General features: G+C 53.7%; 1 protein-coding gene across 3 annotated transcripts in view; it reads left to right on the plus strand.

The window, feature by feature from the left end:
- Positions 1–12,603, plus strand: part of DNAH2 (dynein axonemal heavy chain 2) — an 87,619-nt gene that overhangs the window by 49,392 nt on the left and 25,624 nt on the right. For all 3 annotated transcript variants that reach the window (XR_003128317.3, XM_025428482.3, XM_049110163.1), the window contains 18 exons: positions 141–277; positions 748–885; positions 972–1,130; positions 3,604–3,756; positions 4,183–4,274; positions 4,535–4,733; positions 4,868–5,092; positions 5,886–5,990; positions 7,150–7,338; positions 7,498–7,583; positions 7,665–7,795; positions 7,891–8,040; positions 8,329–8,496; positions 8,710–8,870; positions 9,177–9,316; positions 10,651–10,783; positions 10,887–11,026; positions 12,291–12,501. Coding sequence is in view for 2 of the 3 variants with exons in the window: in XM_025428482.3 (XP_025284267.3) it covers positions 141–277; positions 748–885; positions 972–1,130; positions 3,604–3,756; positions 4,183–4,274; positions 4,535–4,733; positions 4,868–5,092; positions 5,886–5,990; positions 7,150–7,338; positions 7,498–7,583; positions 7,665–7,795; positions 7,891–8,040; positions 8,329–8,496; positions 8,710–8,870; positions 9,177–9,316; positions 10,651–10,783; positions 10,887–11,026; positions 12,291–12,501 (2,717 nt within the window). In the remaining variant the exon portion in view is untranslated. The remainder of the gene's footprint in view (positions 1–140; positions 278–747; positions 886–971; positions 1,131–3,603; positions 3,757–4,182; positions 4,275–4,534; positions 4,734–4,867; positions 5,093–5,885; positions 5,991–7,149; positions 7,339–7,497; positions 7,584–7,664; positions 7,796–7,890; positions 8,041–8,328; positions 8,497–8,709; positions 8,871–9,176; positions 9,317–10,650; positions 10,784–10,886; positions 11,027–12,290; positions 12,502–12,603) is intronic.

Below are 12,603 nucleotides of genomic sequence, written 5' to 3' on the forward strand. Positions count from 1 at the left end.
TGGGGGGAAGATGCCTGGGGAGTGCTGAGGTACCAGGAGGCACGTGCTCACATCCCTGAGGAGATGAATGTGTGGGACGCAGAGGGGGAGGTATCTGGGGAAAGTAGGTCTGGCTTCCTGACCATCTTCCTCCTGCCAAGATGAGAAGCCGGATGAGAAGTGGATCCTTTTCGACGGCCCCGTGGACACGCTGTGGATCGAGAGCATGAACTCGGTCATGGACGACAACAAAGTCCTCACCCTCATCAATGGGGAGCGCATCGCGATGCCTGAGCAGGTGCGGACCCAGCAGGGCTGGTAGTGGGGCAGGGGCACCCCCAGAGGGAAAGGTTCTGGGGGTGGGGTGAAGAGAACACCTGGATTCAGAGAGACCTGTGGCTGAGGGAGAGTATCCCAGCGGCTGTGAGGACAACTGTTAGAAGAGAAGCCTGTGTACCAGGAAGCCCTGTGCACAGTGATGCAGACCCCAAGGACCTGCGGGGACACCACCTTCCCTTGTTTGCCTGGGGTTCTGGATTCTTGGGCTGCATCCATCCACTTGGTGCAGCCAGAGAGTGGTCTTGCGTAAGCTTGACCTTGAAAGAGCCCTAAATTCTTTTTAAAAAGCCAGTCGTTTGTAAACCTTCCTTCTTTATTCATCCTGCCACACCTGGCACTTGGATAGAGACATTTTGGGACCTCTGGGTGTTTCTCTCACTGGGGGTCGAGTGGTGGGAAAGATGAAGCTCTGACAAAATATCTCCATAGGTGTCTCTTGTGTTTGAAGTGGAGAACTTGGCCATGGCCTCTCCTGCCACCGTTTCCCGCTGCGGGATGGTCTACACTGACTACACCGACCTGGGCTGGAAGCCATATGTGCAGTCCTGGCTGGATAAGAGGCCAAAGGTCTGAAGGGAGCTGTGGGAGGGAGAGGAGCCCATGTGGCCCGAGGCGCAAAGAGCGATTGCAGAACCCTTCTTGTTTGCCTGCAGACTGAGGTGGAGCCCCTGCAGCGCATGTTTGAGAAGTTCATCAACAAGATGCTGGCCTTCAAGAAAGACAATTGCACTGAGCTGGTGCCCCTACCGGAATACAGCGGGATTGTCTCCCTCTGCAAGCTGTACTCAGCCCTGGCCACACCGGAGAATGGGGTGAGCGGGGTTGGAGCAGAGCCAGGGCAGGAAGGGCTCATGATCTCATGGGAACAACCTCTGGACATGGTGTGTCTCAGCCTCAGTTTGAATAGACTTGAGTGGAACAGGGACCTCCAGAGGGTGACCTCACCCATGGTGGCACAGTGCGGGGTGTGCGTGTGCATGTGTGTGCCGGTCGTGGAGGGCCAGACTCAGGACTCGGACTTGCTTATTACGTACACAGTGAAATCTCACTATGATCTCTGACCATTATTTTGGGAGGGTAGTTCATTTGGTTCTTCATTTCTCCATCCTTTCAAAAAATATATATTAAATTTTGGAATAGGGGAGGCCTTGGGATGCTGTTTCAGCTGGACGGAGCCCCCAGCCTCCTCTGACAAGGGGGTTTCCGAAATTTTCAGGCTGACTGATATTTAGGAAAAATGTTGTTCAGTTTAGGATTGTGGGGTGAGGACCAAAACTGGATATTTTTCTGAGATTAAATCACTGCCTAGAAACGGTTCCTCTTGTTTATAAGGACAGTGCCAGGTAACCAGGCTGTTAATATGAAGTTAGAGGACAACAGTATGTGCCGTTCCTGGTACAGTTAATCTAAATTGAAACTCTCTAGATGAACTAGGAAGGCAAGGGACAGAACAAGGCCCGTGGTAGAGTGATGGTGGCACAGGGGTACTGGGGAGGGCAGGCCAGAGTGGGGTCGGGAGGGGAGAGGGGGTGAGGTGAGCTGTGTGCTGAGCTAAGCTAGAAGAGCCGACTAAGGACCCCACATCAAATGTGATGGACAGTAAAGCTTCCTATGGTTTCCCACCTACGTCTTGTGATTGAGGGTTATTCTAGGCCCCAATCCAATATTCTGGATTGGACAACAACTTGTGTGTCATGTTATCTGTAGTTCTAGGTATGTGAGTTCAGAACCCATCCTCAAGAGCTCCCTACTCATGCCTGTGGCAGGTTGCAGATGCCACCGTCCCCGAGACAGCCTTGTGTGTTCCACACCCCCTGTGTCAGCAGCACCTGCCACCTGCCCTCGGGGTGGGTGTTGAGAGCAGGAGTCTACACACGCTATTTCTGGGGGTGCCCCCGGCTGGCTGGGTCTGTGGAGTGTGTGACTCTTGATCTCAAGGTCATAAGTTCAAATCCTACGTTGGGCGTGCAGCTTACTTAAAAATAAACAAACATGCTGTTTCTGCCGCGAACGTGGTCCATTTTAAATTAAAATTTTCATTTTTTTAGATTCATTTTGCATTACACAAGTGATAGTTGAATCTAATTTCCTTTATAAAAGTTAAAAATTTTCATATAAAAAAGCTCAAGTCTGGTTGGGTCACCCTCCCCTCCCAATCCTGGCCTGCCCCCTGCCAGCTCCCCTGCTCTACACAAGTAACCACTGCAGTGTGTTTGTAGTATTGTTACAGAATTATTTATTTATTTATTTATTTATTTATTTATTTATTTATTTATTTATGATAGTCACACACACAGAGAGAGAGAGAGAGAGGCAGAGACATAGGCAGAGGGAGAGGCAGGCTCCATGCACCGGGAGCCCGACGTGGGATTGGATCCCGGGTCTCCAGGATCGCGGCTTGGGCCAAAGGCAAGCGCTAAACCGCTGCGCCACCCAGGGATCCCTGTTACAGAACTTTTATGTACATATTTATGTGCAAGCCAATAGGTGGCACAAGCCCTATCATGGCCCCAAATACCATGATATGGTATTTGAAAACCATATCATGTTACATAGCGCGTTTGCAAAATGCTTACTAAGCGGCAATGTGGTTTTGAGTTCTGCGTTGCTCCGTGTAGATTGATTTCATTGCTCATAACCACTGTATACTATTCCACCACAGAACACGGCATTTTATTTTTCCATCCCTCTACTGGTGGACGTGTAGGTCATCTCCAATTTTTTGCACTTACAAAGAAGACACCGCAGATGCCCCTGGACCTATCTCCTTGAGCGCCTTTGGCGCTTCTTTAGGGTAGATATGGTGTGGTGACATCTCTGCTGTGTCTTTTTTTTTTTTTTAAGATTTTATTTACTTATTTATTTGAGAGAGAGAGAGTGAGAGCGGGAGAGAGAGCATGAGCAGGGGAAGGGGCAGAGGGAGGGGGAGAATGTCAAGCAGACTCCCTGCTCAGTGCAGAGCCTGATGCAGGGCTCAATCTCACGACCCCGAGATCATGACCCAAAATGAAACCAAGAGGACACTCAGCTGACTGCACCCTGACACCGTGTCTTTACAGAACAGCAGAGAGGAGACTTGGGGTGACTGCTGAGCTATGAGAAGCTTCAGGCTTACCTCAGTGTTTTAAATCCAGGTCATCCACAACAACGTGGTTTTACAAGCAGAGCAGGAAGGGAGAACTCCACGCCCTTGCAGTGATCTGTCAGGATAGACAACCCCACCCTCCCGCACCCTCATCTCTTACAGAAAGAGGAGGCTACTTCCCCTTCCCTCCTCCCATCCAGGTGAACCCAGCCGATGGTGAAAACTACATCTCCATGGTGGAGCTGACCTTTGTATTCAGCATGATCTGGTCAGTGTGCGCCTCCGTGGATGAGGAGGGACGCAAGAAGATCGACAGTTACCTCCGGGAGATTGAGGGCTCCTTTCCCAATAAGGTCAGGACGCTTGGGCCCAGCTCTCCTAGCATCCTATTTTTTTCATTGTTGTTAAGATTTTATTTATTTATTTGACACACACACACACAGACAGTACAAGCAGGGGGGAGGGAAAAAGGGAGAGGGAGAGGGAGGAGCAGGCTTCCCACTGAGCAGGTCGAGCCCAGGGATGCAGGGCTTGACCCCAGGATCCTGGGGACCACAACCCGAGATAAAGGCCGATGCCCAACGGACTGAGCCACCCAGGCCCCAGGCGCCCCCTCGGTGTCCTATTTTTTCAGAACTCTGCAGTACCCCTGGAACCACGCTCTGCCGGGGTTTCAGCCTGCCAACGCTGCTTTCTCACCCAGTGGGCCGTGGGCACCCCTGCCAGGCTGCAGAGAACTAATGAAGGCCATGGTAGCCTCACACACATTCCCTCCTCAGGACACGGTGTACGAATACTTTGTGGATCCCAAGATGCGGAACTGGACATCCTTTGAGGACAAGCTCCCTAAGAGTTGGCGCTACCCTCCCAAGTGAGAGCAGGCCCCAGGTGGGCCGGCCTTGGGGCTATGGTTGGTGGGAGATGTGGCCAGAAGCAAAAGGGAGCTATAGGAGGGAGGGGGGCTCCCGGATGGGGGGCAGCAGGGTCTAGAGGGCGAGGACAGGGTTCTTAAGGAGGGAAGGAGGACGCCTGCTCTGCGGGGGTCAGGGTTGGTGACGGGTGAGGCAGAGGAGAGCGGGAGCAGGAAAGGAGTGGCCCGGGCCCTTGGACAGTGCTCACCTTCCTCTCCAGCTCCCCCTTCTATAAGATCATGGTGCCTACTGTTGACACTGTTCGCTACAACTATCTGGTGAGCACCTTGGTGGCCAACCAGAACCCCATCCTGCTGGTGGGCCCCGTGGGAACGGGAAAGACATCCATCGCCCAGAGTGTTCTGCAGTCCTTGCCCTCCATCCAGTGGTCGGTGCTCACGGTCAACATGTCTGCGCAGGTGTGCAGCCGGGGACCCTGGCTCTGCCTGCCTTTGGCCCTCCCTTGGGGTCCCGGGCCTGGCCACACTGCTTCTGAACCCTGTCTTTCTCCTGTGAGACCCCAGCCCTCCTCCTGTTCCCCCCCTTCCACCAGACCACATCCAATAACGTGCAGAGCATCATTGAGAGCAGGGTAGAGAAGCGAACCAAGGGTGTCTACGTGCCATTTGGGGGAAAAAGCATGATCACCTTTATGGATGACCTGAACATGCCAGCCAAGGACACCTTTGGGTCTCAGCCACCCCTCGAACTGATTCGCCTCTGGATCGACTATGGCTTCTGGTATGATCGTTCCAAGCAGACCATCAAGTACATCAGAGTAAGCCTCCCAAGACTTTGCTCTTCAGGCCTCTGTTCCCTGCCATGGCAGGGTCAGTTCCCATGCCCGGGGACCCCCCGAAAGAATCCTGTAACCTGGGTTCCTCTCCACCCAGACATTGTCCGTCCCTATTATCGACTCTCCTTGGGGACTCTGCCCTGTGCTTTGGGACCTCAGGATCTTCTGCTCTCCCTTCTGCTCCTTCCGTGAGCTCACATGCCAACCTTGCTGCCGCCCCCAACAGCCCAAGTGCCTGGGGTCCCCATTCCCCCATGTTTCCAGCATCTCCCTCCAGCCAAGCTCTGCTCCCCCGAGATTCTGAGCATCTTGTTTGACTCCTTCTCCCAAATCCATGGGCAGCAACCCTTCCATCCTCACTGCTGGGGCCCGTCCATCTGGCACTTGGGGCCAGAAACTCTCCTAACACTTAGCATATTCTTCTGTTTCTGAGAAAGAACACACACACACGTTCCACATGCGCGTGCACACACACACACACACAGAGAAAAGGAGAAAAAGGTGAAGGCTAGAAAATATTCTTTAACTTTACCTGTATTTTCTGTTTTTGGTACATGGATCATAGTGAATGACAAAGAAATATGATGCTTTGAGAATTCTCAAGGAAATGACCCCGATCCCTTCCTTCCCTCACCTTCCCTGCACCCTTCTGTCCCAGCCCTTCTTCCCCTCTACGCATCCTCACTCCCTTTACTCCCCTCCTCCGGCTCCTCTGACACCCTCCTTATTCCCTCCCCTGTCTCTTCCCACCCAACTGACCATCTCTGCTCCCCAGGACATGTTCCTGATGGCCGCCATGGGTCCCCCTGGGGGCGGACGCACTGTCATCTCTCCGAGGCTGCAGAGTCGCTTCAACATCATCAACATGACCTTCCCCACAGTGAGGGGGCAGTGGGGGCCATGGGGGAATGCGGGTACTGTAAGAGGCAAAATCACCCGTGTCCCAGAGAACAAGGGGGCAGATCCAGGGGGGCCGGGAGACCCCTGAGTAGACGTGTGTATGGGTTGTGGGGGGAAGGCTGCTACTGTGGGAGTCCTAGCTTCTCCTGAGCCATGAAAGCTACAGGAAGCAAGCTTTAGCTGCAGTCTCTGGAATGTGAAGCCTGAGGGTCCCAGTGGCCCCTGTGGGCAGATAGCTCAGGGGGCCCAAGTAGACAAAGGAAGATAAATCCTACAGCTGGGGGCAGCCCTGGTGGCACAGCGGTTTAGCGCCGCCTCCAGCCCAGGGCGTGATCCTGGAGACCCGGGATTGAGTCCCACGTCGGGCTCCCGGTGCATGGAGCCTGCTTCTCCCTCTGCCTGTGTCTCTGTGCCCCTCTCTCTCTCTGTCTCTATGAATAAATAAATAAAAAATCTTAAAAAAAAAAAAAAAGATCCTACAGCTGGCAGCCCAGAACAGCGCCAGGATTTGGGGAGGTGAGCAAGGCTCCCAGGGGTGCCCCCCCAAAGCCTCAGGAATCAAGATAAATTACATTTTAATGCAACATGAAAGCAGCTGATGCCAAAAATTCATGGTGAACAAGCACCACGATTTTACACACATGAGCTTGGCGTCGAGAGTTGCTGGCAATACTAGAGCCCAAGGCAAAAGGAAGCAACAATCCTGAGCCCTCTGCATATAATATATTGGGATTTGTCCGTTGTGGATATCCTGCATTGATTGTGATTTTTATTTTTTTAAATTTTATGTTTTTAAACTTTTTTTTTAAAAGATTTTATTTATTTATTCATGAGAGACACACACAGAGAGAGGCAGAGACACAGGCAGAGGGAGAAGCAGGCTCCATGCAGGGAGCCCGATGTGGGACTCGATCCCAGGTCTCCAGGATCACGTCCCAGGCTGAAGGCGGTGCTAAACCGCTGAGCCCCCCGGGCAGCCCTGATTGTGATTTTTAAATCTTGCACACAAACATTATTTCTCTTGATCCTGTGGGGTTTTCTGGTGCCCCTTTGAGTGGCCCTTCACCCTGGCACTGTGCTCCCCTCATTGGGGTCCCAGCGGCGGCTAGAAGGAGGTGAGTATGGGGGCCTGTTCCTAGGAGTCCCAGATCATCCAGATATTTGGCACCATGATCAATCAGAAGCTTCAGGACTTTGAGGAGGAGGTGAAGCCCATCGGGAACGTGGTGACCGAAGCCACATTGGATGTGTACAACACAGTGGTGCAGCGCTTCCTGCCCACGCCCGCCAAGATCCACTACCTCTTCAACCTCCGTGACATCTCCAAGGTGACACTCTGGCCTCTCACCCTGCCTCAATGGAGGCCTTCCCTCCCCTCACAGGGGGGGTTCTAGGCTCAGTACCCCCCCTAGATCAGCCTGCCCCTTCCCCCTAGAGCCTTAGAGGGCCTCTACATCGCCCACCCACTGGCCACGCCCCTTCCCCAGGTGTTCCAGGGCATGCTCAGAGCCAACAAGGACTTTCACGACACCAAGTCTAGCATCACAAGACTTTGGATCCATGAGTGTTTCAGGTGCAATGCCTGTGCCCCGCTCCCTGCCCCTGCCCGCTGCCCTTCTGTGTCCCCAGGTCTCAGCCCACTCCCTCCCTGCAGAGTCTTCTCTGACCGGCTGGTGGATGCAACAGACATGGAGGCCTTCATGGCCATCATCAGCGACAAGCTGGGCTCCTTCTTTGACCTCACCTTTCATAATCTTTGTCCCAGCAGGCGTTCCCCTATCTTCGGTGAGCTGGTGCCCTGGGGGCAGAGCTGGGGCCATGGTGGAGGGGAGGGGTGAAGGCTGGGATTTGAGATCTGAGCCCCACTTCCCTCGGCCCAGGGGACTTCATGCGGGAGCCCAAGGTGTACGAGGACCTGACGGACCTGGGGGTACTGAAGGCAGCCATGGAGACGGCGCTCAAGGAGTACAACCTGTCCCCTGCTGTGGTGCCAATGCAACTGGTACTCTTCCGTGAGGCCATAGAGCACAGTGAGCCACCGCGCCTGCGTCCCCATCCCGGAATTCCAATGGCCAGCTGTGCCCCTGCAAGGCTAGGGACTTGCCTTCCCTTCTGGCCCAACAGCTTTTGCTTGAGGGTGGTGCCTTACAGACGGGGTGGCTGCTCCAAGTGGCGTGGCTGTCTAGGCACCAGGCCCCCCCCCACACACACCCCTGGGTCCCTCGACTTCAGTTGCAGGCATCCCTGTCTCTAGCTTAAGGCCTGGGGGTCCCAGGAGGTGGCCCGGCCACCTCACTGCACTTGTCTCGACTCCCCAGTCACGCGGATCGTGCGAGTCATTGGACAGCCTCGCGGCAACATGCTCCTGGTGGGCATTGGGGGCAGTGGGCGCCAGAGCCTGGCCCGCTTGGCCTCTTCCATCTGCGAGTACATCACCTTCCAGATCGAGGTCACCAAGCATTACCGAAAGCAGGAGTTCCGAGAAGGTACAGCTGGGCTCCTGAGCTGGGGGGGTGGGGGTGATGGGGGGGTGTTTGGGGGCAGGAGTGAGGTCAGCTGCCTGACTTCCTGTGGTGACCTGAACAGGGAGGGGGGAGGCCCAGAGTGACAGGCAGTTAGACTACCAGGTGCTGGCTGGGGGTGGAGGGCAACTTTGAAGTCAGCCTATCCCCCCTTCTTCCTTCCCACCTCTGACCCAGATATCAAGCGTCTGTACCGCCAGGCGGGAGTGGAGCTCAAGGCCACATCCTTCCTTTTCGTGGACACCCAGATCGCAGACGAGTCCTTCTTGGAGGACATTAACAACATCCTGAGCTCCGGTGAGGTCCCCAACCTCTACAAGACTGATGAATTCGAAGAGGTACCAGCCCTTCCATACCCTCCAGCCGCTTCCAGCCTCACTCCTGAGGAAGGAGCTGCCACCCTCTTCCGTCCCCCCACGTCCCTCCCTCCCCCTCCATCTCCCCCCACATCCCTCCTTCCCCCTCCATCCCTCCCACGTCCCTCCTGCCCCCTCTATCCCCCCACCAAGTCCCTTCCCTGGGGCAGGGGGGCTATTCTGAAGGTGCTCCCCTGCCCCCCGCTGCCGTCCCCCCTACCCTGGTTCCCAGGGCTCTGCCACTGGAAGTGGCGCAGCCCTTCGAGTGCGCATGTGGCTTTGGTGCAGATCCAGATGCTTATCGCAGAGCAGGCCAAGGCCGACCAGGTGTCCCAGTCCTCGGACAGCCTCTTCACCTACCTCATTGAGCGTGTGCGGAACAATCTGCACATCGTGCTCTGCCTCAGCCCTGTGGGCGACCCCTTCAGGTGACTCTGGTGACAGCCTCTCCCTCCCCCTGTCCTGGCCCCCCACTCTTCTGGGGGGGTGGCCCTGCCTTCCACGAGTGAGTCTCCCACATGATCCGGGCTCTCCCGCCCTGGATGGCCTGGCTCCTCTCCCCAGACCTCCCCTTTTTTCCAGAGCTCCTGCTGCTTACAGAGGAGGTGTCCACTCCCTTTTCCAATGACTAGATTACCTTGCTGCTGTTTTGTGTTTTGTTTTTAAAATTTTAATTGTGATTTTACAAAAACAAAAGAACATAAAATTTACCATCCGTAACCATTTTGCAAGCATATAGCTCAGTGTTGTTAAGCATATTCACATCATTGTGCAACAGATTTCTATTTCTAGAACTTTCTCATCTTGCAAAATTGAAACTCTATATCCATTGAATAATTCCTCATTTCCTCCACGCCACCCCCCACCCCAACCCCCAGCCCCTGGCAACCACCAGCCCCTTTCTGTTTCTTCAAGTGACTAGATAGCTCATGTAAGTGGAATCATATAGTAGTTGTCTTTGCATCTGGCTTAGCTCACTCAGCATTGTGTCTTCAAGGTTCTTCCTTGTTGTAGCATGCCGCAAAGCCTCAAAATTTCCTGTTGTAAGACTGAATAATAGTCCATTATATGTATGTACCATGTTCTGTTGATCCATTTTTGGTGTGACTCAATTTTTAAGGGCAGCAGAAAGGAGGAGGGAAACAGAATTGTAGGGAGAGGCAATTTGGGATCCCATGTTGTGTTTTTATGTTTGTGGTACGTGGTGTATTTATTGCACACTGGGTGCTGCACTATTTTATATGTGTCACCTCATTGAATCCAGTAACAACCCAGGTTAGTATTCCTCTTATTCCCATTTTATTTTATTTTTAAAAAGATTTTATTTATTTATTCTTTAGAGAGAGAGAGCAAAAGAGCAAGCAAGTGTGGGGGTGGAGAGGCAGAGGGAGAGAATCTCAAGCAGACTCCATGCTTAGCGCAGAGCCCAAAGCAGGGCTCAGTCCCACGACCCAAGATTGTGACCTGAGCTGAACTCAAGAGTCAAATGCTCAGTTGACTGAGCCCCCCTAGCTCCTCCTGTTACTCCCATTTTAGAGATGAGGAAACTGATGTTCGAAGGGTTAGCGCACCTGCCCAAGATCCCCAGCTAGAGCCAGAACCTGTTCCTAAATCCCACATTGAGCTAGCTCTGAGGGGAACGGGATCAGGACACAGGGATGGGACCCTGAGGCTCCTGAAAAGTGGATGGACCTGTGAGGAGGCCAAGAGAGGAGGCTGCCTCCCCAGAGGGGCTTAACTGCCTCTCAAAACCCCTCCCCAGGAACTGGATCCGCCAGTATCCAGCCTTGGTGAACTGCACAACCATCAACTGGTTCTCAGAGTGGCCCCGCGAGGCCCTACTGGAGGTGGCTGAGAAGTACCTTGTGGGAGTGGACCTGGGGACGCAGGAGAATGTGAGCCCTCCCCACCTTGCACCCAGCCTTGGCCCCCCTCCCACATCCGGTTTCCATTGGCCTTCACTCCTTGTCCATCCCCCATCCTTTCCTCGGGCCTCAGATCCATAAGAAGGTGGCCAAGATCTTCGTCACCATGCACTGGTCAGTGGCACAGTACTCTCAAAAGATGCTGCTGGAGCTTCGGAGACACAACTACGTCACACCCACCAACTACTTAGAGCTCGTATCTGGATACAAGAAGTAGGAAGGGGAGTGGAGGACAGGGAGGCCCAGGGAACTTGCTGGAATGATGGGATGGGAAATATCTGGAGCCAGCCCAGGGGGTGGGGGACCCAGGGGCTCGAGGACCCAGGCACCCAGGTGGAGAGGCCCAGATATGGGTGTCTCATTCCACCAGGGGAGTTAATGAGAGCCAGGGTGCCGCCTAGGCCCATGGCCTTCTCTAGGGCCCTCAGGCCAGCACTCCTCTCTACACCCTCTCTGCTCTGTCCTCATTCTCTGCCATGACGTTTCTTTCTCCAAGCACCACACAACGGCCAGTGCCATATCCGCCCAATAAGACAGAGACCAGTCCTCTCCCCTCCGCCTTTCATGTCTTCTAAGCTTGGCACTGCTCTTGAGAATCATATATTCATTTTTTAAGCTGAATCAAGTGTCTTTTCATGTGCATGACACAGCAATAATTTGCTTTGAAAGATGTAAGACAGATGTAAAAAGAAACCCACCTAGTTTATTGGGTTCAGTATTTCCATCAAAGTGAAGAAAGAGCCTTTTGTAATAATGATGATCATCTGCTTATCCGCTTAACATACTTCTGAGCAGCTGTTACGTGCTGTGCACTATTCCAGGTACTGGCAGTCCCACAGTTTGCAAAATAAAGCCCTTTGCCTTCCCTGGGCACCAAGGTGGCCAGTTGCCAGTCACTGTGCTGAGCCCTTCGCACACATTTTCTCACTTCATCCAGAAAATAATCCTGCATAGATTTTTTTTTTTTGGCCTGTACAGTGTTGAAAACTTTTTAAATAAGTTGCTAGCATTTAACAACATGGGAGGCTTAGAAAAATCCAGATTTCCAGCTTTTCTTTAAAAATCAGAAATTGGGTCAACACCAAGCCCGCGTTCCTTTCCATGTGGGAAAAACGGGGTGGAGATGAGGGGTGGCCATCCCCTGGGGACAGGCTTGTGTTTGCTGCTTTGCTGCAGCCCCTGCTTACTGCAAGTGGGGAGCAGTGGGGGAGCACCTCACAGAGGGAGCGGGTGTGAGGACAACAGCATCTAACAGACTGCTTTGACAGAGGCGGCACATAGAATAAACCAGAGGGATGAGAGTCTGGAAGCAGGGAGACCAGCTGGGAAGCTGTTAGCAGTGATTCAGGCAGGAAATGATAAAGACCTGATGGTGGTGGTGGCAGTGGTGGCAAAAGAAAGGGAGATGGGGACCCATCCGGGGCGCTCCTCATTCTGGGGGCCCAGGATCCCCAGCACCTTCTCCTCCGCACCCCAGGTTGCTGGGGGAGAAGCGGCAGGAGCTGCTGGACCAGGCGAACAAGCTGCGGACGGGACTGTTTAAGATCGATGAAACCAGAGAGAAGGTCGAAGTGATGTCCCTGGAGCTGGAGGATGCCAAGAAAAAGGTGGCTGAGTTCCAGAAGCAGTGTGAGGAGTACCTGGTCATCATCGTGCAGCAGAAGCGAGAAGCGGATGAGCAGCAGAAGGTGGGGAGCCCCGTGCCCTGCCCCCCGCCGCACTCCCCACCCTACCACTACCAGCACCCACGGCAGGGGCTTCCCAGTTGCCCAGTGACTGTCCTCATGCCT

Source organism: Canis lupus, chromosome 5 (assembly GCF_003254725.2).
Source record: "Canis lupus dingo isolate Sandy chromosome 5, ASM325472v2, whole genome shotgun sequence".
Classification (NCBI taxonomy): Eukaryota; Metazoa; Chordata; class Mammalia; order Carnivora; family Canidae; genus Canis; species Canis lupus.